The following is a 27939-nucleotide window of genomic DNA, read 5'->3' on the forward strand; positions in this document are numbered from 1 at the left end:
CTCCCAAAAAGAAGGCCCTGCCAGCAATGAAAGGCTTGAAAGAGACAGAGAAAACCAGGGTAAAGAGTGTTTTAAAATGCAGGCTTTCTGATGGTTCAGATACGGGAAACCAACGGATCCGAAGACAATGGCCATTGAAAAGATAGTTTGTTCCTCGCAGCTCCCACGAGGAAGGGGCATGACGTGCCCCATGGGGCCCCATGGGGGAGTGCCAGGGCCAGTCAGGAAGCAGAAGGAGCCAGGGGAAGACGTGGGCGACTTTACTGCGGTTGTTGGGTGAAGGCAGGAGCAAGGCACAGTGGGCGGGTTTAGGATTGGGTCATTTCAGTGGACTCTGGGATATCGGGGCTGGCCCAGGTGGTTTGGTACCTGGCCCTGAGTAGGGCAGGGCACAGTGGCCCAGAGTGAGAGAGCCCACTAGAAGAGGTCGGGGTGTGGGGTGTGAGGGCTCCAGATCTCTTGGTTTGCATATGAAAGGTGTGCTTCCAGGCTCCTTTACCACCTCTAGGAATTGGTAGCCCTAGGAGGAGGGTTCTTAGTCCCAGAGTCTGTAAGGCCCCCCAATATCAAAATATCAGAATACAAAGTCACTCTTAGTCCAAGGAGGCTTAACAGCAGCCCCTGAAAACCCGCAGTGTGTAGGATTCACAAACCCTGTGATACCTTTACTCAAACCCTGTATTGCCCCCAAATAAATAAGGCCCTTCCAATCATCTCCCTGGGGCCCCCACCTTCCATCTCCCCACAGCCCACTCTTCACTCAGTCCTGGGGAAGGGTGCCCCCGGAATAAGTGAGGGGGATTGTGAGGAGGGGGCATTTCAGGGTTCCGCCCCGACAGCCTGTGTTTCTCTCTTCCAGCCAAGACGGACCCGGCTTTCAAGGCGTTCTTAGATGCCCAGAACCCGAAACAGCAGCACTCGGCCACCCTCGAGTCTTACCTCATCAAGCCCATCCAGAGGATCCTCAAGTACCCGCTTCTGCTGAAGGAGCTCTTTGCCCTGACAGACGCTGAGAGCGAGGAGCACTACCATCTAGACGGTGAGCCTTGGGCCCCGAGGTCCACCCCCCTCGCGCGCGCCTCCAACGAGAGCCTGGAGATAGCCTTTCCGTTTCCTGCCCGTTTTCTTCCAGTGGCCATCAAGACCATGAACAAGGTTGCAAGTCATATCAATGAAATGCAGAAAATTCATGAAGAATTTGGGGCTGTGTTCGACCAGCTCATTGCTGAGCAGACTGGTGAGAAGAAAGAGGTAAGGATGCCCGCTTCTCAGGACACCCAGCAATGAAGCTGGGTTGGTTTCATTGTTGTTGGGTTTTTTTTTGAAGGTGTTATTTGTAAGTAAAATGGTTACAAAACTATGGTTTCTGTTGGTAGAACTTTTGTCGTTTATCCCAGGCTGCAGGTGAATTTTCTTCCTGAGCTGAATTATTTCCTGATATAGGAACTGTGTTTCTGAGTCTCACCGCTTCCCCCTCGGGACCTCTGGTTCTGTTAAGTGTGAGCTTGAACTTCCAGACATAGCTGGGTCCGCTTCTACAAGCACCGTAAAAGGTCAAAGCTACATCCCTGGAAATTTAGAACAAGGCTTGGCATATTGTAGGTGCTCAGTCAATATTTGCTGAATGAGTGACAGTTTCAAATGACTTCAAGAAAAAATTTTTTTTTCAAGTCTTACCTAAAAACCTACTTAGAAGAAACAGTGACAGGAACGATATACCTGAGAAAAACTTAGAGCAAACCCTGAGTAGTGCCCGAGTCAATGAGAAGACTTCCCAGGACCCTGGGATCGTGACCTGAGCGAATAAAAATTCTGATAATACTGAGATGAATCCGAGGGCTCGGCATAGTACGTGGTAACATTCATCACTGCCTTTGGACATTCAACTGGAATATTCTCCTCAGGTTTGCTTTCTGCCTTTAAAGAAAAAGGAGAAAAGCCAGGAGGAGACTAAGCAGAAAACACTCCTGCTGGGGTAAAGGGGGAGTTAAAGGCGAGGGAGTGGGGGACGCTTGATTGTTTAGTCCAGCTGAGAGAAGAATGGCCTCGTCTTCAAGGTATACAGGGTTCCCATCCAGGTTCATTTTTATGTCCTCGGGGAAGCAAAACAAGTTTTCAGACTGCTCAAAGATAATTTTCAGAGACAGCTAAAATCTTGGCATCTCCTCTAGACATAAGATCGAACACATATTAAGAAATTTATTTTACTCATGGGGTCGGAGGGAGCCAGGCAGATGTCCTAAGGGTTTGTTGGAAAGGTTGGAACCACACAGGTATGTTTATGAAGGGAAGAAATATGGCGAGGGTTTGCAAATGGAGGCACACTGGTTTCTCCCCAGTGGGAGGAAGTCGGTCAGGTTGGTGTCTGACTGGACATCCGCCGTCTGTACCTTGTAGAGAGTTTCCAGAGGCGCCCAGATGCCGCGTAGAGGGCTGGGGCCTTCAGGCCTGGGAGGGTGTCCTCCAGAGGACACATTCTCTGTGGACACACGATTTATTTTTTTCTGCTGCTGTGACAAGCAGAACACAAGCGTGCTCTCCGTCTACCTGACAGATGCTTTCATCAGTCAAGGAGGGCAGGAAAGGTGGGCGCTACGACTCTGGAAAGGTGGATGGAGAGCTCTGGACGGAGTTCTCATTTTATAAAACTTCTGTGAGAAGAAGAACCTGGTATGCTTATGAAAGGGCAAAACAACAGAAAAAGACAAGAAGCAAAAAATCATTCTCCATCTCAAAACAAAGAACTTAACCACTCTTAATGTTTGGGTGTTTATTTTGATTAAAAAAGTTATATATCTGCATATGCTTGAAAGTTATAGTATACCTTGTTTTTTAATGTTATTTTAAATTATTCAAAAGAATCATTTAAATTATTGTGTAATAGTTCATTGTGTGGCTGAACAATGATTAATTCCGATCTTTGGGTAATCCTCTTGGCTTCATTTATTGACTACGATGAGTAATCCTGCAAACATTTTTTGTCATAACACTTCTCCCTCCTGTATTTTAATTTTTTCCCTTTTGATAGAAGTGAATTTTGTTGAGTCTTGGAAATGAACATTTTCATTTTATTTCATTATATTGTTCATTATCTGCCAAACTCGCTTCTGGATTTGAATGACCTTGGGAGCAAAGGGCGATTGTGGCTAAAGACTAGAAGATGATGTGCACGGTGGATTGCAAAGCATTGAGAAAAAAAGATGAATATGGTTCAAAAGTCAGGAACTGTAAAAGGGACACGGCTTTGGTGAAACTGCCCATTCTCTGAAATGAAATTCTGACCATCAAGCGAGAAATCTTTCCAGCAAGGAACAAAGAGACCAAGTGCTATACAAACTAGCCTCCTGTGAGCTGAAATTTTGTAAAAAGAAATGTGCAAAAGATGGAAGGAGGGACATTTGACTGCCTACCAGTGTTCAAGAAAAGGAAAATCGTATCTCAGTATTCCGATGACCAGAGCCCAGAAAGATCAAGGCTCGGAAAAAGATGCGGAACACGGCAACAGGAGATTGTGTTTTCACACCGTAAGAATAAGGAAGAAATAGGCCCCCAAGGCGGGGCAGAGGTATCACAGCCAAAGACGATTGATCTCTCGGGGAGAAGGACTTGGTTTCCATGCGTCCCTCTTTGAGAATGGTCTTGCAACCGGATAGAACGTCTTGATTTCACAAACACAAAACCCCGGGGAGAATGGCTTCCAGGGAAATAGTGCGCAGGTCAGTTACAATTCTGTCACACTGCTCGCAGCGTAAGTTGGAACAATTATGGAAACCTGGAGGCAGGCAGGTCATGTGTCCAGATTTTCACAAAGGTGATTCCTGATCACTGTAGTTCCCTTTTAATGGCAATATCCAGTAAAAACCTAGAATGGATTTATGAATGATTTGTAAACAGTTACAGATAGGAACAGTTATCAGTGGCTTTTGGGAGAGGTAGGCCACTGTTGAAATGGTAACATTCCAGGGATGGGGGTACCTGATCTCTCATCAGCCAACTTCCCTGCAGGCAGATACGTTCGCAGAGAACAAAGCGGGCTAGGAAACACTGTGATGAAGCTAGGCCTTCATCCTCCTAGTCCATGGCAAACCCTGGGGAGCTGGACTGGATTGCACAGATCATCCCTTTTGCTTAGGTAGGAGGAGAAAAGGCCTCAAAAAAGAAGGGTTCAAAAGACCTCATATGGCAGGACATCCCAGACCCCTAAGCAGAACTTAGTCTTCGGTTTGGGCAGAAGATTCAACAGTCTGTGGAAGGCCAAGGGGAGGCACTGTTGGCTGGAGGGGTGGCCCTGACCCCTTCTTTCATTTGCATGTGGAAACTTGAGGGACACCATGTGGGCTAGGACTGGATCAGTCCATTGTTAGAATGTAACAACTCAACATCTTCCCATGCCCTACAACAAACACAGGTGTGTTCTATTGAACACAACTAGGCTTAGGCATGCCCTTTCCACAGCTGGAAGGGGGATCTCAGGAGGGCTGGTGGAAACTTGTTATGCCAAGCGCATGGCCCAGGGCACGGTGACCAAGCCCAGAGTCATCAGGGATTTGCCTGGTCGAGTGGGAGGTGCTCGAAAAATCACACAGCAGAGTGTGTTGGAAGGAAGAAGTAGAGTTTGGACAACCATCTGCTCTAGTGACCTTTTCATGACTTTTAAAGACTTACCCCTAAGCCTGGGGCTCAGAATGGTGGTACTGGGAATCTGACTTCTGTGTATAATAAGCACCCTGTGTGGATGCTTGGGACACGGGTGGTAGAGATGTTTTAGTTTCCTTAGCTGATACTGTCCTGGGAGGTTGGTTGGCTGGTTATTTTCTATGTCCAGGCAAACTAATACGGTGGCTGAACTTTTTTTTTTTTTTAAACCCTTGGCTATCCTACTAATAACACAGGTCAGTAACAGAGTAATTATAAACCTAACGATTCATCACTCATGACAGGGATGGCAACACCAGTGCGTTTTGTACTGCTGGAGCCACGTGGCCCGTATCAGATGGTGTCTGGCTTGGTGCCTCAGGAGGGGCACTGCCAAGTGGCCCTGGGTTCGGCAGAGGGCTGCTCGATCGCCGCTGTATCTAGAAACCCCATCAGGGCATATGCAGCAGAACAACCCAGATCCTTGTGTCTTTTAGAAGCTCAACATCAAAGTTTAATATCTGAAATGCTGCCTTGAGCTTGATTCCTGCGACTGCAGAGCCTACTGACCACTTAGCGTATTTACCAGTGGGTGGACTGCAGTCTCTGATGGTTACAGAGCCTTGTTCTCTGATATGGTTGCACCGAGAGCAGGTCAGAGACCAGATGATCTCCCACCGGCAAGTGGGCTGCTGAGAAGGGAGAAGGAGGAGACGTGGATGGGCTTCCACGTGGCCCCTGGACTCCGGAGAGAAAGGCAGACGGGGCTGTCGAGAGGCACAGGCACTGGATTACTGCGCAGGCGTGTCTGGATGGCTCTCCAGAAGGACTCACCGGGACGGGCTGGCCACTGGACCTCACGGTTCCTGCGGATCCCAGAGCACAGGCTGCACACACTCCAAACTCCTCAGTTGGCTTCTCTCTCCCTCCTCAAAAGTGAAACGAAATCTTTAGACAGAGCTGGAAGAAGAAAAAAATAATCGATTCCACTGCTTCCTGGAAAAAACTGTGGCTCTGAGGGGATTTAAACTCACAGGCGGAAAGGCCTGGTTTTCTGGGGCGGATCTCCGTGATGGATGGCTGCTTGTTTCTTCTTCGGAAATGGTCTCCATTGGAACACAGACTGATGCCGATTTCGGAGATGAATTTTGGCAGATTTACTGTGTGTGAATTTGGGGGCGGACCCAGTTTCTCGACCTCTTTGCCAGTGTTTTCTTGAAATTCTTGTAGACAGATGTGGGATAAAGGAGAAAAAATAGTGAGCAGATGTTTTTAAGGACAATGTTTTCATGAAGTAAGATTGACATCAGCCTGCCAGATTTGAAAACGTGAAAATCAGTCTGTTTCTGCAGTACCTGGTAAGGTTTGCCCTGTCCCTGTTTTTCAGGTTGCAGACCTGAGCATGGGGGACCTGCTTTTGCACACCACGGTGATATGGCCAAACCCGCCGGCCTCCCTGGGAAAGTGGAAAAAGGAGCCAGAATTGGCAGCCTTTGGTACGTACCAGAACAGGGTTGGGGCGTCTGGGTGGCTCATCAGTTAAGCATCTGACTCTTGATTTTGGCTCAGGTCATGATCTCAGGGTTGTGAGATCGAGCCCTGCGTTGGGTATGGAGCCTGCTTAAGATTCTCTCCCTCTCTCTCTGCCCCTCCCTGCTTGCTCACTCCCTCTCTCTCTCAAAAAAAAATAAAAAAATAAAAATAAAAATAATAATAACAGAGTTGGTGGGGATAGCACAGAGAGGGAAGCTGGGCTTCCTTTGCAATATAAGAACATTTCTTTCTCAAGACCCAGTTTATTAACGTTAAGTTCATTTCAGTTATCTGAATCGGTCTCCTTGCCCCGGCCAACAGCGTGTCCGAAATAGTGAATGAAAACTTCCAGGTCCATATGGCCATTGTGACCACCTCGTCACATAGGAGGGAGGGAATGGCCTTGCTGAGCCTGCCCCGTGAATCAGCATGTATGCAGGGAAAGGTTTTGTTGTCGTCGTCACTACTCAGAATCTTTTCAAAATAACGGGTTAATAATAAGCCAAGGAAAACTTGTGTGAGACATGAAGACAACACTGCCTGGTTCTGAGAGATCCGAGCTCTTTCCTGGTCTCTCTGACTCCGCCGCGTGGGTGATGTTGGGATTCAGGCCCTTGGTTCGCAGCTGGCCTATTGGGGCAACGCTGGGGCGCCGTGATCACTCGTGGGCTGCTTCTCAATCGCGTGGCTAATTCAAGCCGAAGCAGAGACGCTTGTAGATGATTTATTTTTTAATAAACTAGTTAGGCATTTTGAGACAGAAAACTATGGGATTGCGTGTGTAATTCAGGAAATACAGCTTGTGGTTGCAGGAAAATTCTTCTGTGGGACCTGGTTCTGTTTTACATTGTGTCTTCTGAGCCCCAAACAGAAGACTCATTGGTAGGCACTCGATATAAAGGAAATCTAGTATTTTCCATTCTCTTACCTTACCTTGTGTTTCTAGGGGAAAGGGATGGTTGCTTATTGCTTCTTTAATGGAACACATTTTTTTTTTCTTTCCCCCAAGATGTGAGTGGAGTATCCCCAAATGGAACATCCTTGTGGTGTTAAAATCAGAGTGTTGGACATCAAGACTGTCGAACTTCCTGTTAGCTCACCCAAGCCTTCGCTGAAAAGCTTAGTGACGTTCCTAACAGTTTCAAAGAGCCGCTAGAGTTGTTGATGCCATTTCCTTAAAAATAACAAAGATGGGTAGAAGTGTGCAGGGAAAGCATGTGACCAGATAGGACATACAAGAAAGGATTGGGATATTGTAACATGTTGGTAGTTTTTGATGGGCGGCTGCTTTCAGTGGGGGTAGGGATAGTTTTGTCCCCCCCGCCCCCACCACACATTACCAGTTGTGTCTCTTATATTGTAATTGCTTCTTAAAAGGGCTGGGAGCTTTCAGATGCTTCTTGGTAGGTGGCTTCTGGGAAGTAGGATTCCGAAGTAGATGACCCAAACCGTCTATCTTCTGGTTTCTGATTCTGGGTTACTGAAGAATGGTTCCAGAGTTCCACACTGGAATTTTTCGTGACTGTCTCCTGAAATCCTGTGATTAGAAATAAACAGATTTAGGGGCACCTGGGTGGCTCATTCAGTTAAGCGTCTGCCTTTGGCTCAGGTCATGATCCCGGGGTCCTGGGATCGAGCCCCGCATCGGGCTCCCTCCTCAGCGGGAAGCCTGCTTCTCCCTCTCCCCCTGTTTGTGCTCTCTGTCAAATAAATACATAAAATCTTTTTTTTTTTTCTTTTTAAAGAAATAAAGAGATTTAAAAGAAGAAAAAATTTGGAAGAAAGGAGGGGTCGACCAACTTTCTCTGTGAAGGCCACATAGTAAATACTTTCAGGTTCAAGGGCTACGAGGCCATGTGCAGTCAGAGGCAGACAACATGTAACCAAGTGGACTTCTGTGTTCACAGGCTGTTCCCACTGGGCCGCAGGCCCCAGTCTGCCAACCAGTGTTACAAAGGGTTCCGGAAATGCTGGTTTTGAGGTTTGGGGTTTTACTTGGCTGCTTGCTGCCCAGGCTCTGATAGAGAACAGTGTGTGTTTCACTCTGCGTCACTCTGTTCCCTGCCCCACGGGCTGCTTCCTGGGCTTGGGAGGGTGGGCTGGCTCCCCAGATCGGAGCCCCCGGGTGCTGGGTGTGAATGGAAGCCGCAGCCCCCAGGCCCTGATCGGTGGTCACACTGCCAGTGGGTCCCGCGGGCACCACAGTTAGTGAGGTGAGACGCTCCCGAGGCTCTAGGAGAAGCGGGAAGGATTCAAGCCAGGGTTGTGAGTAAGGGCAGACCGTCCTCACCATGATGAGATGAAATTCTTCTTAGGTTCCCAGTCCGTAAAGGTGCCACGTTGGGCCGTTGTGGTGGCATGAACAGAGCCTTGGAAACGCCCTTTGAAATCTGGAGTTGTTGTTGTAAGGGAAGCAGATTACCATGGAACCGGCAGCTCTCGGGTTAAAACATGGTTGTCTCTTGTTTTGATTTAAATCTCTAATCTCAGGAAACAGTGCAGTTTTCTTCTGCAACTGAAATCAATGTATTATGCTCCTAGCACCTTGATATTTGCTTCAGGACAGCTCATCTGAACTGAATGTTGATCATCACCTCAAAAAAAAAAAAAGGAAAAGAAAAAGAGTTTGTTGAGGCTTCTGCCTTTTTGGGTATTAGATGATCACCTTCGGGGTGTGGAGGGAGCGCTGGGGGCGGGCAGGGGTGGCTAGGAGTTTTGACTGAGGTCCTGTCTATGAGATCAGGACAACACTTGCAGTCAGTTGAGTGAGAATAGCCCCAGGGCCAGGCAGAGCTTAAGGAGGAGGTGGTTGTAACCCCAGCTGAGGACTACGGTGGCCCTACCACTGTGAACCAAGATGGCTGAGGTCAAGGTCAACTGAGGCAGGCCAGCCGCCTTTTTGGAACCATGGTGGCCACCCCATTAAGCTGTGGTCCCAGGGAAGTGGTGGGTCTTCTGAGACTCAGGTCACTGGACACCCTCTCCCAGGGAGAATTCCCTCAGTTTTAAAGGGCGTGTTGTCCTGGCCACTGTAATTCCGGAGGCTTCCTGGTGAGCACACAGGACCTCTTCAGGTACTGGGCTCAGCCTCTATGCAGAGCTGGTGCAACCTCTTTGGCCAGTGGGAAATTGGGAGAGGGCGCCTCTCAGTCCATCCTCTGGTATTCTTAAGGGGGCCCAGATGCAGGGAGTGCAAAGGGCCAGGGTCAGTTCAGACCCAGTGGCTAGAGTTGGTTTCTTCACGACTTCAGGTTCTTTTCTGCAAGGGATGAGAGCCATCCTGTGCTGAGGGGAGGGGGGGAGGCTGACCGATCCTAAAGCGGATGGAAAATGAACCAGACACTTTGGGTTGGTCTCCAGAGGGCCTGGGAGCCTGCCCCCATCCTATCCCAAGGAAGAATTTGCTGAACATTTATTCCCTTCGTAGTTCTGGGTCTGGTACACCAGGCAAGCCCCCTCCAGCTGCCATGGGACTGATGGGGCCCCGGCTCTGCCTTGGGCCAGGGTGTGAAGGGGGTTGGAGTCCCTGCCACCCAGAGCCAAGGATGGGCTCGCTCCGCTTCTAGTCCTCCGGGCGCCGCTTCTTCCTCCCCTGGAGCAGGGGTCAGAGTCACCGAGTGGTCACCGTGCTTAGCATTGTTCAAGGAATTCTATGGACTATGCCTAACTATTGTGTCTCCCCTGTCCCCCAAACACTGGGAGAGTAAACCGACCTACTCCCTGTTTCTAAATGCTTCCTGTGATTCAGTCTGTTTGGAGGAAGGGCACATGCATTCTGCTCCTTAAACCGATTTTGATTTCTTTGGGTCAGAAAGATGAATTCTGTCTCCCAAACTCTGAGCACTCTGTGCGTGTATGTGTGATATCAGCTTGGTTGGCGTGAGTCTACGTCACCATAGACAACATCATTGTCATTGATGCCTGCCTGGTTTCTTCTAGCCACTGACCTAGCACGTCTCTGTGAACTTCTGTATCGCTGGCATTTTAAACTTGAGATGACACCATAGTTAAATGGTGTTTAATCTGAAAGTTTCCAGTGGGGGGGGGTTCCATTTATTTGGGCTTTCTGTGTTTTTATGGAACTTGGAAAGTGCTGTCTCAGTAGGCTTGGTGAAAGGTTGCAAGGTGGAGTCGGTGTGGGCTCGTTTCGCTGCCTTCTGCCGAGCTGTAGTGTCGATAACCCCACATTAGCGGGGTTCAGGGGAAAAGCCCCATGCATTACGTGTTGTAACCGCCTGTGTCTTTTTTTTTTTTTTTCCCCAGTCTTCAAAACTGCTGTGGTCCTTGTATATAAAGATGGCTCCAAACAGAAGAAAAAACTTGTAAGAATCTTACTTCCCCCTTGGATCGAAAGGATCTCCTTTTCTATCCGCTTCTCAGTTCTGCCTGCGTAATGATCATCCTACGCCTTTGCCAGACACCAGCCTCTTAGATTTTTTTGCCTTTTTTTTTTTTTTAAACTTTTTAAAACACATTTGAAGTGTTGCTACGGACTGGAGGAAATTGCCCATCCTGCCTTCTGTCTGGCGGGCTCCCACTGGAAGCATGAAAGCGAATCTCTATCAGGCCTGCCAAGACCAGAACCTTCCTGACACTTGTTTGCTTTATCCATTCTCCTTCTGGGGTTCCCTCTTCTCCTCCTTCCTGTGTCTCTCTTTTACCTGGATCTGCTCAGCGAACTAAATTGCAGACCCCGTGCCTGCTTATCTAAACACTGCCTCTCGCTTTCTGCTGGATGAACCAAAGTGCCAAAGGGTTGAGGTCCCCCCGGACAAGCGTGGGGGTTCCAGCCTCACTGATCTGGGGCGGGGGTGGAGGGACCCAGTCCAGTCCAGGCCAGAACAGATGGTTCTCAGGCACCTTGTTCCTTCTCTTCCTGCAGGTAGGATCTCACAGGCTTTCAATTTATGAGGACTGGGACCCCTTCCGATTTCGTCACATGATCCCCACTGAAGCTCTGCAGGTTCGAGCTTTGGCGAGTGCAGGTAAACCCCGAACTGCGCGTGTCCATCGTGTGTGTGAATTGTTGGTCTGAACCCACGCTCTTGGTCGAACCACCCTACCATTGTTTTCCTTCCTGTATTGAACTCTCTTTCCCCACCAGCCTCTCCCCTGCCTCTTGTTTACCCAGCCACTTACTAACTATTTGAATGGATGAATGACCCTAGTAAATGGATGTGATGTCTCCAATACCGTTCCCAGGAATTCTAGTCATTCTGTTGTATACATTAATATTATATCGACCGATGTCGGGGTGGCAGTGAGTCTCGTATTGCTGGAGAGACTCCTGGAGAGCGTAAGCAAAATCCGTGTAAAATAACTCACTTGCTTTTTTAACCGGGAGACCGGAAAAGGCCACCAAAAGCATGAAAAAGCCATTAAATACATATTTGTGTGTGTGTGTGTGTATGTGTGTGTGTGAAGCATTACAAATCTTTATGTTAGTTTGGAGGCCTTTGAAATGTCAGACCTTTTCCTGCGATCCAAATAGTCGTGAAGCAAGTTGTCGGACAGCAAGAATATGCTTATTACTATAAATTGGATGATGCCTTAAGCTCAAGACCCATGCACACCAGCAGGGTACTGACCGAGAGAAGGAATATTTTTGTGACTCGGCGGCCCCGTTCAGGGCCTAGTTAAAGGCCATTGTGGGGAGGAGCTGTCAGCAGTCGCTCTCCTGAGCACACCCCGGAGGGAGCACCTTGGGGGTCAGGTGGAAACTCTCAGGCCAGCAGCCGTCTGGTTGGCCAGAGAGGCCGTGGAAGGGACCACCACACATACACGGTAGATGCTATTTCTGTATCCTCTCTGGCATCCGATGTGTCCACTGTGTGGCTCATCTTGTCCCCCTTTCTGCGTGTCACCTCGCGGTAGAAAACGTCAAATGCAAAAAGCGCTTCGGACAAACGTATTCAGGATGATCGTTTGCCTGAGGAAGGTTTCTTCCTGACTGTCCAGTGCGGAGATTTGCCCTGGCGCGTTTTTACGTAGCGATTTGATTTTCAAGACCCTGGACCTATTTTGCAATCTTGGGCTGCAGATTACCTAGTTCGTGTTTCCTGGTGCTTGGTTTATAGGATGGGAAGCTTACGTTTATAGCAAACAGCAGGCTTCTCAGCCAGAGATTTTCCCTTCATGGAGGACTAAATACACACAGAATTTAAATTCTGACAAGAAAGCCATCTTTGTGATATGCCATTCGATTCTCACTCTGCTTTTCATTCAAATCAGGCTTAAAACAATCAAGATAAAAGCTTGTTTTAACAGAGTTATAAAGACCAGCCAACATGTTTCTTGTTATGCGATACATTCCAGTAGATCTGAGAAATCAGAACGTGCAGTTGCTTGATTTTTTATCTTCATTTGGGAAGACCGGTAGAAATTTTGGCAGATGAGCCCTGGTTGGGATGAAACAATGTGGGCACAGTGAGGGTTTGTGGCCGGGGCTCTGACCACGGGGAAGGCCGAGACCTCCCCATGTGCGGTCTCGATGTTTGTAGTGATTGTTTCTTTCACAAACACTCTATTCAGGACCTAAAAGAATACGGTACTGCTGCATTGTAAGGCATAGAGATGAAAGCCAGCTGTTCTCACCTTCTCAGCATCCCGTTTTTGCTTTCCTCAGAATGGGTACCTTGGGGGTGTCGAGAAAGCAAAATCCTATTTGTTTCCAGGACCTGCTTGTCCAGGGCACTAGGCCTAATGGCTCATGGGGAGGGCTCCCGCCAGGGACACGCAGACCTGCCTTTCTAGCATTGGCCGGATCGAATCTGCCTTAGGACTACTTGCTCAGCTGAAATCGTTCAGCCGAACAGGCTGTGCATCGAAAGGGAGCGGTTCTTGCATCAGTGTGATGGGCTGATGGCCCTTCAGACCACCGAGCTGGAGATTTCAGCACCTGGAAATTTTCCTTCACGTTAAGCCTTTCACTTTGTCTCTTTAAGATGACAAGGAGGGTAGCAAAGTACCTTTGGCCTTCAGAGGCTCTGCACTCTTGAATCTCACACCGAGGCATAGAAAATGCTTTTGTAAAAATGCAAATAAATCTCTTTGAGACGTGCCCTAACTCATCCTTGCTCTGATTTGTCTAGATGCAGAAGCAAACGCTGTGTGTGAAATTGTCCATGTAAAATCTGAATCTGAAGGCAGGCCGGAGAGGGTCTTCCATCTGTGCTGCAGGTGAGCCTGGGGCCAGGATGGGCTGACCTTGCTGCCCAGACGGGAGGGGTGTGACAGCTCCATGTTCCTCCTCTGCTCCGCGGTCTGTACGTCCCCCTGTACATCCCTAGATGCCGTGTGCTTTTTCTTGTACATTTCAGAAATGCGCTAACACTTTAATAACACTAACATTAAATAACACTGATTAGGGGCGCCTGGGTGGCTCCCTCAATTAGGCATCTATCTGCCTTCGGCTTGGGACATGATCCCAAAGTCCTGGGGTGGAGCCCTGTGTCCATCTCCCTACTCAGCAGGGAGCCTGCTTCTCCCTCCACCCCTCTCCCCACTCATGCTTGCTCTCTCTCTCTCTCTCAAATAAATAAATATTTAAAAATAACACCAACTGGACACATTAAACTGATTTTATCAGAACATAGGCAGTAACCTCATTAACTTCATATCCTTCTAGAAGGAAGTAGGAATTTTCTTGTGCGTGCGATGTTCAGATGAGGGCTTTTTGCCCATAGTTACATTGGATGAGAAGTAGATTTGAAGGGTGTGGCTGTCTTGTACTATTTTGTTTCGGTGTTTAGATGTGTTTATACTGTAGCATTTCTGAGATGAGGCAGATGGAGAACGAGGGGGGGACAAGATAAGAGGGTGTGGGGTGTACAGGCACTACCTGGGTCCTGGTCATGTCAAGAAATTTCAGATGAGGGTTTGCCACAAGCTGCTCAGTTTCACCTACAGATCTCAGGAGGAAGCTGAGCTTAGAATATGGGCTTCTACTGATTACTTCTTTTCTTTTCCTTTCCCCTACCCCCGGTCCTTCCCTCTCCTCCTCCTCCTCCATGAGAATTTGAGAATTTTTTTCAAATGCAGCGAATTCTCCCTCTCTCTCTCTCTTTTTTTTTTTTTTTTGCCTAACAGTGTCAAAATGAATAGTCCCGATGGCCAGTGTCTGGTGTATTTGGCTTGACATACGATCTATACTCAGGCTTTAAGCTGATCACGGGTACTCAGTGATTTACTCAGTACCTCCCCAGTACCCCACACCTCAGGTAGTAATATGCTGTAATTTCCCTACAGAGAAATCTGACAGAGTTGGAGCACCTGGGTGGCTCAGTCGGTTAAGCATCTGCCTTTGGCTTATGTCATTATCTTGGGGTCCTAGGATCAAGTCCCGCGTTGAGCTCCTTGCTCAGCGGGGTGTCTGCTTCTCCCTCTCCCTCTCCCCCTGCTTATGCGTGTTCTCTCTCTCTCACACACAAATAAATAAATAAAATCTTTTTTAAAAATTTAAAAAAAAAAGAAATCTGATAGAATCAATGTTGTTGGGCTTATTAGCAATATGTTTTCATGCTACTGCTGCCATCGTAAGAAGGCCCATGAACCAAGTATGAACCGTGCTAAGCCCCTTTATGCGTTACTTCATTTAGCCTTGGCTTGGGGAGCCAAGGCGCATGGAGGGGCCTTGGCCTAAAATATTAGAGCAAATGAACTCCGAGTTCAAACTTGGGGAGCTCTGACTCCAGAGCCCCTGTTTTGTGCATCTGCATCACCTACCTGTGTCGGTGACATATCAATGAAGGGCAGCATGTGGGAAGCTGCTGAGACTAGAATTGACCCTTTTATCACATGGTCCACATGTGGTTTGAGAACCATGTCTACCATTTGTGATTTGGTTGGTAAGGTCCGGGCGGTCCGGGGGGCCTGCTCCTAGAGAAGCCACTTTCGTCATTGATAAGGAATACCAAGGATTGCTTACCTGGAGTGAAGATACTGAGAACTTTATGAGAAGAAGGACTCTCACCCCGGAAGTACTTTTTTATTGTGGGAATTAGGACGTGGGAAGGTTGTTCGATTCTCTACAGTGTAGCTTTAATAGGGACTTGGTGAAGTGTGTCACAGGGTATTTCGCAGAAGGACAACTTAAGAGGGAGCTACAGGTGTTGGTTGGGACATCAGATTTTGGGTGCTCGGCAGAGCTGAGAATCCCATGGTTCACTTGTCTGCAAAAGCATGTTAGGAGAAAAGGCTTTGCCATAAGTGTCAAGGGCAGAATCTGGCAATGTCCGGGTGCGGGACCCATCTGATCGTGCATGGGCTGTCTACCCCACATTGGCTGCAGGAGATGAATCAAGGAGCATGAAGGGAAGGAAGTCCTCGTTCTCTATACCAGTGAAGAAAACATAGCTCAGCGTAGAAACGAGCTGTGGCCTCATTCTCTATGACCTTTGGCCCTCAAGGATGTTTGTTGGGCTGCACCCCATGATATCAGAAGTTCCCCGTGTGTTCAGGACTTTTCCCCTAACACATGTCCATCTTCTTTCTTCTTACAGCTCTCCAGAGAGCCGGAAAGACTTCCTGAAGGCTGTGCATTCAATTCTGCGCGATAAGCACAGAAGACAGCTCCTCAAAACCGAAAGCCTTCCCTCATCCCAGCAATACGTACCTTTCGGAGGAAAAAGATTGTGTGCGCTCAAAGGGGCCAGGCCGGCCATGAGCCGGGCAGGTACTGTGGGGATTCCGACGTTCAAGATCCCCGTCACCCCCGCTCCACTGTAGAACTCCAGAGAGCTTGACGTTTTCGTCGAGCAAGAATTAGACGTGGCTTTGAGGGGGCTAACGTTGGAGTACAGCCCTTCCCTGGTGTGAGGTTCCTTGCCCGTGCCTCTTTCCCAGCAGCTCCCTGGGTTTTCTGCCCTTCATTTATGCCTCTTGCCCTCCCTCCAGCTTCCCTCTGCCACCCTCCTCCTTTTGGTTGGGGGCTCCTCTCATTCGCCACACCAGGAAGTGAGCGCATTCTCTTCCTGGAGGGCCTCTCTCAGCCTGCTTGCGGAATGGGAGTCGCTGCTTTGCATGGCAGCCATCTTTGTTTAGCCGAAAGCAGTGTGTCATGTCTCTGCAAGGTCGTGGCCCACCAATCTGAGAACATGGTGGCCTCGTAGTCTGGAAACACGGCATTGCCTGTTCTCAGGAAGGATTCCATGTTTGGTAGACCAGATGACACATCAGATTTTTACTCTTGCCTCCGGCCAGCTACCCAATTTTTAGCTTCATTGTTAGCTTGGGGAAGGCTTGAGCTGCTACTAGTAAAGAGGAATGTAGAGTTTAAATGGTCCCAGAGTATATAGTCTCTAAGGACTGGAACTGTCACGGTGGAGGGGGAAGGAAGGAAGACCCATAGTACCGTCTAGAAACAGCAGTAAAATGTATCTAGGAAGAAAGATGTTTTCATAACCTAGATGTATTAATGACATCAAGATATTAACACTTTTGTCACTCGTTTCTTAAGAGGCAACCCCCATTTTTCAGGGATGCCAATAAAAGAGGCTTCCTTTGCAATTGCCAAGAAGATTCTGACCTTTCTGCCTATCCTCAGTTGTGTCGAAGGGTCATGGATAGAACTGTGAATGGTTGGAGGTTTTTGTAGACGTTTCCTATATAGCTTGACAAGGGATATTACGTTCTTTAAGCACTTAAACTGAACTAATGTTGGGGCTTAGTTATCTTGAACCTGTTCTCCAATCAGTTGATCAGTGTTTACTGAAAACCTAGTGCAGTGAACACCCAGTGTTCGGTTGGGTTCTCCGAGGTACCTGAAGTCTCACATACCTCTGTATCCACAGTTTCTCATGGAGGCCTCATGTTAAGAAAACTTCGCGGATCCCTTTATAAGCTCAAAACAGAGCATTTCTCCTTAGAATTGTCCCACCTAATCCTTTTACTTGCCCGGGGATGCTTAAATTAGGATTGAGAATACATGTCCCAACCTTAGGAAACCCGCCTGTCACTGGCCAGGTTTCGATTGTTACTCAAGGGACTTAAATTCAGAGCTGCATTTGCTTTGAAACTAAAGCCATTTTAGTCTGTAGGACCCTCAGAAGTTTTCCTGCTGACACCCCTTTGGAAAGAAACCCAAACCGCACCTTACTCCATCATGAAAACCAAGAGAAACCCCCATGTCAGCCTGTTGGCTTTGGCTGATTGGAAGGTTTTCCGCGTGATGGCTCATTTTTGGCTGAGGAAAGTCTTTGCTATTCTGCTTTTGAAACTCCTCATCAGTGGGCTTTTTACGTTAGATGATTTAAAGATGGTGTCTGAGTGGGTCAGCTAGCACTAGCTTGTCAGTTTTAACAGTGCACTGGAGATACTCAGACCAGAGATGGTCTCCCTGAACCCCAGAAGGCTGGCCAGGTTATTAAGTATCCTTTTAATAAGGGATAAATACTCAGGTTTCATTATGTGTTGTTACGAATACCCATGAAAAGCCCAATATCCTAACACAGTATTCAATCCTGAAGTACCGCATGTTTGCCGATCACCCAATTAAAATTTTTTTTGTTCCAACATTTTCTTATGAAAAATTTCAGATATACCAGCTGAGAGAATCATACACATAGAGAACCTACCATCTATTCTGTAATGGATATTTTTCTGTATGTTCCTTACGTATCTATCCATCTGTCATCCATCAGCTCATGTTTTTGACACAGTCCAAAAATACAGACATCAACTCATTTTACCCCTAAACACTGCAGCATGGGGATCACGGGCGGATGTTTCCAAGGGCCCAGTTTTGCATTGAGGTAGTTCTAATACAGTGATGGGAGAGAGCCAGTCTCCACTCTGGGGGTTTTGGGATAGAACTGACCGGAATGTCTGCTTCTTCCCAGTAGAGTAGACACAGTGGTTCTTTTTTTTTTTTTTCCCCTTTGTTCCATTTTTTCTGGAGACCTTTTTTCAGTTCCCTTCCTTGATCAAGAGGGATGTCCATTTGTTCCGTATTTTGGTAGAGCACCCCGGAACCATGATGGCACCTCAGGGGTCCGAGGCAGAGGATGGCTGGAATGGGAGCCCACGCATGGCCCTGGGACCTGCTGGGTTTGATAGTCCCTGGGGATACTCCTGTCACTTGCAGCAGCACTGAAGCAGTTTAATGGTTTTCAGGGCTTAGGTTTCAGGAATGCTCCTCCTACTTGGTGTCCAGGCTCTCCCCCTCCAATGGAAACCCGACATTGCATTTTACCTTCTCGGCTGCCTTCTCACACAGCCACCGTTTGACTAGTGAGGGAGAAGCAGCAGCCTTTTCCCGTGTGTGTGTGTGTGTGTGTGTGTGTGTGTGTGTGTGTGGTGGGAATGTTCATTTGTCTGACTGGGTGGCGTCTTATGTGTTTGGAGTAATTCTGGCTTCCTGGAAGGCAGGAGGGTGAAGGAATGAATTCGGAGATTTTTTTCTTAATTTGTAGTCACTTCATGCAGCACTCTGAGGCTTGGTGGTGTGTGTGTCCTCTGTTATGTATTTTTCAGGCCATCCAGGCACCGATATTTTAATTGCTTTGTAGGAGAGAAATCGGTGAGACACAGAATGCAGTCCAGGGGAACTAGAGCTCCGATTTGTGTAGCTTCACCGTGAACGTGGGGCTTTGGCAGAGAGAGGGCAGGGCAGTCGCTGGAGACTAGCTGTCGTGCCCATAGCTAACTTCCCGTCCTCCAGAAATGGTACATTTGGTTTTCCAGAAAGCAGTATAGCTTCTGCCCCCTTGACACATCGTGGTGTTGTCTACAAAGACAGTGGAACTCTAGAAGCATTGTCCACCCAGGGCGAAGTGGCCCTGGGACGGCCCCTGCGGGTCCCCAGAGCACCATGCCGTGGGACATCGTCAGGGTTGAGGGCACTAACCAATTCCAAGGTCGGTGGTCTCTTTGGGGGCAGCACAGGATAGGGAAATGGATTGTTGCAGAGGGAGGTGAAGACAGTTTTCCCTGTAACCAACACCCCTCCCCGTGTACCCCTGTCCCCCACTCTGCCCTTTGGCCAGTTGCCGTGCCATCCTCCAAGTCCAGACATGCGTGTGAAGTAAAGACTCTAAGACAGACCGATGAAATCTGGACTTGAAGCCCTGAACGACATCAAGGCACTAAATGAATCCCATGTAGTTGTTCCTTTGTTTTCTTTGCTGTCTGCATTTCATCGCAGGTAAAGCATGTGGGGGTTTTATTTTTATATTTTTGTGTGTGTGTGCAGTGTCTGCCCCAAGCAAGTCTCTTGGGAGAAGGAGGCGGCGACTGGCTCGAAACAGGTTTACCATTGACTCTGATGCCATCTCGGCCAGCAGCCCGGAGAAAGAGTCCCAGCAGCCCCCCGGTGGCGGGGACACTGACCGGTGGGTCGAGGAACAGTTTGATCTTGCTCAGTACGAGGAGCAGGATGACATCAAGGAGACAGACATCCTCAGTGACGATGATGAGTTCTGCGAGTCCGTGAAGGGCACCGCAGTGGACACAGACCTCCGGGAGCAGCTTCAGGCTGCCTCCATCAGTCAGCGGGAGAGAGGCCGGAGAGCCCTGGATAGTCACGCGTCCCGCATGACACAACTCAAGAAGCAAGCCGCCCTCTCGGGCGTCAATGGAGGCCTGGAGAGCCCGGGCGAGGAAGTCATTTGGGTTAGGCGCGAAGACTTGGCCCCATCCAAGAAACTGAACACTGAGATCTGACTGTCCCTTTCCCCCTAGAGAGCGTGTGTAGATACCACCCCCTCTCCCCGCCCTGCCTCCACTCTGCCCCCAATCCTGTCCCCGCGAGGAGGAGAATGTTCCCTTAGGTCGCACTCTTGCACACATGGCCTTGGTGTCTGACTCTTGTGCCGAAGCCGCGTAGCCACCCAACGTCGTCATGTCTAGAGACATTGGAAAGAATTGCTCAGAATCCCAAATAAGCTTGAGTCCTATCTTCTGTATATTACTAAGGGCTTTTATTTATTCTCAACTAATCAGGGCCAGAAGAATTAAAAAATTAAAAAAAAAAAAAAGATTCTACAGCACTGGAAAGCGAATGACCCCCCCCCCCAGGAGTTTAAAGTATGTACACAGATTAGTCGAAGAGATAGCACACAAAAATAAAATAAATAAAATTAAAAAAACTAATAATAATAAAAGTCACTCTATCTGAAATCAGACGAGGAGCCATCTCTTAGTTGGGGAAACCACCTTCAAACACAAAAACTCCACAGAGCAACTGTACAACTTCACAGTGTTCTTACTCCTTTTCCCTCTTCAGTGTCTGAGAATATCTGTGTATTTTAAGAATGTGTGAGGAGACGGTGGAGATGTATGTTTTGATGAGCTGTTGTTTTTTTCTTTCTTCTTCTTTTTTTATTTCTCTCTTCTGTTTTGATCTATGGCTGGTCTTACTCGATGTCTGTGTTGGAAGTTCTAGTTTTGCATAGAGTTGTAAAGATGCCAAACTCTTTGAGAAGAGATCCAAATTTATCACATGAAAAAAAAAAACAAAACACTATTTTTTGTATTTTACCTGAGGTGCAGAGGCACAAACAGATGAGAATTTTACAGTGTTAGTGTAACTGAGTCTTAAAAAAAATGAGGATTTTACCTTTTACAGAGAGAGTGAGGCATGGTGATTTATATTTATATACGAAAGGCCAACGAGATGCTTAGGAGAAATTTTTTTTCCAAGAAGAAGATTTCTTTTTGTTCTTTTGGTTTTTTTGTTTTTGTTTTTGTTTTTTAAATGTTTGAATCTCTATCTGAGATGGGAGCTTGGCTGGATTAAACATGACACCCGGATGGGCGTGTGTGTGTCTGTTGCACATGGCGGGGGAGGGGAGACTCCTTCTCAAGGGGTTGCCATGGTGATCATTGGTTTTCCCATTAAAGTTGCATCTTCATCCATAGATTACCTATCCCTTCCCTGACAGTCCATACCAAACCTCTTAAAACAGCCTCTTCAAAACCATCCTTTGTGTTTCATACTTTCTACATGCCAACGAAACAGGGTAAACATGCTAAAAATCTCACATTCTAAACAGATTTCCAAATAGGAAGAACAAAAACAAGTTAAAGCACTTTCAATTTTTTTTTTTGAACGGTTTATAGCTTTTTTTTTTTTTTTCTTCCCATTTCACAATGTCCACTTCCTAAGAAGGGTTTAAATAATATGAAAACTTTCTTTTTGGGGAAAATATCTATTTGGTGTTTGACACATCAGTAGGTACTTTAAAGACCTGAATTTTATAGTAGCTTTAGGAATTATATTTTATAAAAATCAGTTATGACTTTATATTTCCAGACAATAGAGAGTTCAGAACATCATGCTTCTATGCCCCTGCTTGCTTTACCCGCTCTCCCACCTGATATCCCTCCCCTTTTTGGGTTTCCAGGGCTTTGAGCTTGATCTTTTGAAAGTTTTATTCTATTAAATTTTTGCTATATCTTCTGATTTTCTTAAAAAGCTTTAGAATGATTTCTATACCCTTTGTACCACTGCATTGTTCCATACCTCCAGTTCGATGATGTCCGGATGGAAAACTGAAGCGAAGACTTCTGCTAAGTCACACTTACTAATCCCAGTGCAACACTTCCGTCTGAAAAATGCTGGAAAGTCTGGTGCTTGGAGAGGGTGCCATTGTCTCTTGTACATAAGGTCACGACGTGTCTATGTCAAAAGTTCCTATATATTTCTTTTATAAGCTGAAAGAAGGTCTATTTTTATGTTTTTAGGTCTACGAATGGAACGTTGTAAATGCCTGTCAAACAATAAAAATACTGAAAAGTATCTGGACAGTCCTGTACTTTTTGGACGGGAGGATGGATATGGACCATTGGTGGGAAGGAGTTCTGTGAGAGAAATTCTTGGGAATGCCTGTTTTGTTTTGTTTTCTTTCTCTAGATAATCATGAGCATCTAGGAAAAGCTGACTTGGTAGAGCTTAAAGATTTTTTTTTTTTTTTCCAAATTGAGGTATAATTGACCTGTACTATTATGTTAGTTTTGGGAGGATGACATAATGATTAGTGGTTTGTATATAGCGCACAAGGGCCCCCACAGGCGTCCTCTGAACGTCCGTCCCCACACAGAGCTCTAAAGTTTTTTTTCTTGTGATGAGAACCTTCAGAATCCACTCTCCCTGCTACTTTCCAGTATGTGTTACGATGTTTTCACTGCAGTCTCCGTGATGTGAATGACTTCCCCAGGACTTTTCAGTTTATAACTGGAAATTGGTACCTTTTGACCCCGTGGCCCCTTTTCTCTGTGTCCTTGAGCTTGGTTTTTGTTGGTTTGGGTTTGGGGAGTTTGTCGTTTCTCCATATAAGTGAGGTCCTATGGCATTTATCTCTTTTTGTCTGTAGAGCTTGAAGTTTTTTGTTTGTTTGTTTTAAGATTTTATTTGTGAGCGAGAGCAGAAGGTGGGGAAGGGTGGGGGAAGGAGGCAGAGGGAGAAGGAGAAGCAGTGAGCCTGGTGTGGGACTGGATCCCAGGACCCTGGGATCATGACCTGAGCAAAGGCAGACACTCAACTGACTGAGCCCCCCAGGTACCCTGAGCTTGAAGTTTTAACAACAACAAGAAAAAAGTCAGCATCTTGGCCCTTTCTCTTTTTCTTTTTTCTTTCTTTTTTTTTTTTTTTTTTTTTTTTTAGGATTTATTTACTTATTTTTAGAGAGAAAGAGAGTGAGCAAGGGGAGGGGCGGAGGGAGAAGGAGAGAGAGCAACTTGACCCCACTCCCTGCTGAGTGCTTAGCCCAACAGGGGGCTCAATCCCACAACCCTGAGATCATGACCTGAGCCAGAATCAATCAAATCAGAGTTGGAGACTCAGCCGACTGAGCCACCCAGACGCCCCAGCATCTTGGTCTACTGATTTGAAGACTAGGAAGTGGCACATATGCATATGTCTATATCCACACTGAGCACTTTTCCAGTGCCCTGTGCCCTGCCCCCCGGCCCCCGGAGGGGCAGGCTGAGAGGTGCCTGGGGAAGTACTGGGGCGGAGGGCAGAACTGGGACTGGCCTGGGTGGGGAGCTCTTGAGCCCTTGGTCTGGCACCCCATTTTGTCACTGGGGGTCGGCTGTCTGGGTCTTCACGGAATCAACAAACGTAAATGCGGTCTTGGGCTTTCCCTTCCCCTTCAGAGTCTTGATCTCTCAGTCCCTTATGAACCTTACCCAGTCAGTTCACCCCACTGACACCTGCCCTCCGGGTGAACACGTGTGCTCCCGCCTGCCCGTGTGAGCTAGAAGGTTTCCCGCTGCGGCCGGTGAGCACCTGCTCGCCGTGTGGTCGGTGGACCAGCAGCGCCGGCCTGCAACCACGGGAGCTTGCAAGCGGTGCAGAAACGACCCCACCCAGACCTACCGAACCAGAACGTGCCTCGTATCACGATCCCAGGTGACCCCATATGCGCGTTCAAGTTTGAGGAGTGCTGGTTTGGCTGTATCCAAATGTTCTGACGTTGAACGATGATTTGAAACGCATCACGGTTCTTAAAGTTTATTAGGGCTTGGCTGTTTCCATCCCTCAATTTTTGAAAAGTTCTAATGACACCATATGGCTTTCTTTTTTCCTTTTTTTAAAGACTTTATTTATTTATTTGAGAGAGTGCAAGCAAGGGGGAGGGGCCGAGGGAGAGGGAGAAGCGGGCTCCCCGCTGAGCAGGGAGCCCCATGCGGGGCTCGATCCCAGGACCCGGAGACCCATGAAGACCCGAAGGCGGACGCTTCATGACTGAGCCACCCAGGCTCTCCGATCACGTGGATTTCACAAAACATTTACAAGAGTACCTGATTCCACCAACCAAAATATTTCATTTTTACGAAGCCAAGATGAAAAGGAAACTAGCGCGCAGCCTGATCTCGCCGTGAAGCCTTGTGCGGCTTCACCTGACCCGGAAACGACACTCAGCATCTCGGCACCAAACCCCCAGAGCTTTGAACTGTGCGAGCACCGTGCTTCATCTTGATTTATTGTGGGCGTCCGTTACCAGGGTGCATCCTATGGTAATCAGAAAGACTCCGACGTTTTCCCTTGTGAATTCATGGTAAGTGCTTCTTTGCGTTCCGACCTTTCGGCTTAAGAAAGCGTTCGCAGGAAAGCTCTGCTTGCAGGGAGCAGGGGAAACCTGCATGTACAATTTAAGACACAGAACCGTTTCTTTTTTAAAAAAGATATTATTTATTTATTAGAGAGAAGGAGCACGGGCAGGGGAAGAGAGAGAGAGACAAGCAGACTCCCCGCTGAGCAGGGTCCCCCCCCCAACCCCCCATCCACCCCACCCCCACTCTGTGACATGGAGCTCAATCCCAGGACCCTGAGACCATGACCTGAGCCGAGGGGGCTGTATGGGAGCGGGTGGGAGGTGAGGGCTATGTGTGCACGGTGTGTTGGGGACTGTGTGTGAATATGAGGCTGTGGGGGGTGTGGGACTGAGGATGGGGTTGGGAGGGCCTTGTAGGGGGGCTGTGTGTAGGGAGGGCTGTGGGAGGTGGTGTGGGGAGTGGGGGGCTATGTGTGGGGGTTCATGTGTGGGTCTGTGTGAGTGTGGGAGGGTATGGGACTGAGGAGGGTATGTGAGAAAGGCTGCGTAGGGGGGCCTACGTGTGTAGGTGGGGAGGCTATGTGTATGGTTGTCTTGAGGGGCAAGTGGAACAGTGTAGACAAGGTCTTAATTTTTTCCAGACTCTGTTGACACCCAAATTTTACCTGAGTCTTACAGGCAATTCCGCTTTCCATCTTGGCCCAAACCTATTCTGGCATAGGAAATCCCTGTAACAATCCCTCAGAAGACAGGAAGTGGGCAGGTAGGGAAGAGAGAGAAATGAAAATACAGGGAGAAAAAAATCTTTTAAATACTCAAAAATTCACCCACTGATTCATAAAGTCGTAGCAACCTAGGCCTTTCTAAAAGATGCCAGTGTTTGAAGAAAGGACCTAGAATATTCAAAACACAAATCATGACCATGTAGGAGTCTGTGAAGAGGATGGAGCTATTGGGAAGGGACTGTCTGCTTGCTGAAGCTGTGTCAGAACCCCCTGCCCGCCCCAAACACATCCCTGGGGTCACTTTGTTTCCGTTGTCCTCCCTGCTGTCACCTCCCGTCCCTTCCCTCAGTATCCAAGAACGCACTGTGTGTTAGACCTCCTACACCGACGGTGGATTATTCTGGTCTCTTCTGTCCTTCCTGTGGTAGAAGCAAATCAGTTGTCTTCTGTCAGAAGGCAGTGTCTCATCACCCATGTCCACGCCTCAACACGTGCTCGGTGTAAAGCGATAAATCGGACAAATGTGCAAATCTCCTTGTCCGTGCTGTCAAGAGCGGACTCTTCTACTGGCTGCTGGTCCCTACCTTGTCTAGGCCGGGAATATTAGTCACGTGCACACCTGGCGCCGTTCAGAGAGCCCGCTGCTCTCAGACGGAAGAGGCATGATGCTTTCCGGAATTCCCTTAACATTTTAAAAATCAGGATCCACTAGGGAACATACTGTTAGAAGAGAATTCCAGGGGCGCCTGGGTGGCTCATGGGTTAAGCCTCTGCCTTCGGCTCAGGTCATGATCTCGGGGTCCTGGGATCGAGCCCCGCATCGGGCTCTCTGCTCTTCAGGGAGCCTGCTTCCCCTGCCCCCCCGCTGCCTGCCTCTCTGCCTACTTGTGATCTCTCTCTCTGCCAAATAAATAAATAAAATCTTAAAAAAAAAAAAAAAGGAAGGAAAAGAAAAGAATTCCATTTTCCATGTTCTTCCAACATGCTGCATGTCCAGGTCAAGCAAAGTCGGATTTTCACCAGTGGGACCCTCGCAGCGTGGCCGCCATCTGAGCCCCAGCCCCACAGTCTGAGGCTTCGGGACTTGGCGCATTTTCCTGGAAGCCACCGGGGGCTTCCTGAGCCCTTCCCAAGAGTCCGTTGGTCTCTGAGTTCCGAGTCTCCGTCTTAAACAGGACGTCCTGTGTTCTGCTGTGCTCGGCTCTGGGCTTGTGTTTGGTGCCTGGTGTCATCACCTTGTGCTCCAGACATTAATGGTTGGTTGGTTATAACCCTTCACTTTTTTTTTTTAAAGATTTATGTATTCATTTGAGAGAGAAAGAGAGAATATGAGCGGGGGTTGGATGGGGTAGGGGCAAAGGAAGAGCAAAAGCATCTCAAGCAGACTCCTGAGCACAGAGCCCAATGTGGGGGTCAATCCCAGGACCCTGAGATCACGACCTGAACCGAAACCAAGAATGAGATGCCTAACCCACTGAGCCACCCAAGCGCCCCATAATTCCTTCACTTTCAATCAGGATGTTAACATTTTGGCTCATGTCCTTCCTGACCGGTTCCTCAAATACGTGTGTGGGTGTGCATGTGTGTGCAAACACACACACACAGACAAACTGGACTCATGCTATTTTATTGACACATACTTTTTTATTAACCTGATTTTTACTTTCAGTGCTACAAATTGTGGCCATTTGCCTAAGATACTATATAGACATATAGGTTTACATCACTCTGAGCCATTATTACATAGTAATCCATTTTATTGTTATTTTTAAATTTTTTATTTAAATTCAATGTCATCCATTTTAATGGGTAGACTATGATTTACCATCATTTATATATTCCATTCCCTGCTGACGGTCATTAAGGATTCTGGTTTTTATTATAAAAAAATACTGTGAAGATCTGTATCACACATTCTTGGAACATGGGTCCACTTATTTGCTTAGAGTATGACCATAAAAACAGCTTTAAGTGTATTGATATGCATTTTTAAAGATTCTGATGTACATTTCTACATCGTAGGGGCCATATCCTGTTCTGTTTGGCTTCTGGTAATGGTCAGGATCCAATTCCCTGTCTGGTATCTTTACTTTTTCATTTCCTTTTTTTTTTTTTTTTTTAAGATTTATTTATTTAAGAGAGAGAGTGTGTGTGTGCTGGGGGGCAGAGGGAGAGAATCAGATTCCCTGCTGAGCACAGAGCCTGACACAGGGCTCGATCTCATGACCCTGAGATCAGGACCTGAGCTGAAAGCAAGAGTCGGGCACTTAACTGACTGAGCCACCCAGGTGCCTCTGGTGTCTTCACTTTGCCTTCACAGAAATGCCTGTGGCCATGGAGACTGGCATTTTTACCTGCATTTGTATTTGAGATTCTTGGGCCGGATATGCCTAGTGAGCTGGGCCTCCTCCCAGTCCTGTCCTCCATTCTACCCTCAGTTTTGCTGGAGCATTTGGCCATGAGGCTCAGGGTTCAGGACTTCACGTACCATCAGTGGAACATCCCTGCACAGTCTCCCTTTCAGAACTCCAGGATTTTCAATAGCCTGACTCCTTATGTGTTGCTTCTGGTTTCACCCCCCAGATTTAAATGAGGGCTAATGTCTTACAGTAGCGATCAAATCAGTTTCCAATCACAGACATGTTTGGGCAATCCTCTCCTCTTCCCAATGTGCTCTTATACCTAATGAATAAAGTGGCCTTTTGAAACAAAAATAAACATTGATAGATTCTTTTATTTATTTATTTATTTATTTATTTTTGCAAAAATATCAGAGAAAGTCAAGGTGGGGACAAATGGTTGGGATGAAATTTATGTTTGAAACGAATCTTGACGTCTTTTATTAAAAGCCGTTACGGAAAAGAAAGATTTTTGTAGAACAGAGAGAGGGACAATGACTGGTGGGTTTTCAGTAAACTCTTAAAGTCTCATGGAGTTTCTCACCACCAGTGAAAGGAAGACGAGCCAGACTCACAGAGTAATGATCCTGGAGCCAAAATGTGACTCTTCAGGAGGCTCAAGACACAGATAGTGCAATGGGGACCCACCTC

General features: G+C 47.5%; 1 protein-coding gene across 4 annotated transcripts in view; it reads left to right on the plus strand.

Moving 5' to 3' along the window:
• Positions 1–20702, plus strand: part of TIAM1 (TIAM Rac1 associated GEF 1) — a 198250-nt gene extending 177548 nt beyond the window's left edge. For all 4 annotated transcript variants that reach the window (XM_032865446.1, XM_032865445.1, XM_032865447.1 and 1 more), the window contains 8 exons: positions 860–1039; positions 1133–1251; positions 6023–6131; positions 10432–10490; positions 11051–11153; positions 13260–13347; positions 15669–15841; positions 19358–20702. In XM_032865446.1, the coding sequence (XP_032721337.1) occupies positions 860–1039; positions 1133–1251; positions 6023–6131; positions 10432–10490; positions 11051–11153; positions 13260–13347; positions 15669–15841; positions 19358–19827 (1301 nt within the window). In that variant the 3' untranslated portion in view covers positions 19828–20702. The remainder of the gene's footprint in view (positions 1–859; positions 1040–1132; positions 1252–6022; positions 6132–10431; positions 10491–11050; positions 11154–13259; positions 13348–15668; positions 15842–19357) is intronic.
• Positions 20703–27939: the final 7237 nt, after the last annotated feature.

This window comes from Lontra canadensis, unplaced genomic scaffold, assembly GCF_010015895.1.
Source record: "Lontra canadensis isolate GAN:19392208 unplaced genomic scaffold, GSC_riverotter_1.0 scaffold29, whole genome shotgun sequence".
NCBI classification, from domain to species: Eukaryota; Metazoa; Chordata; class Mammalia; order Carnivora; family Mustelidae; genus Lontra; species Lontra canadensis.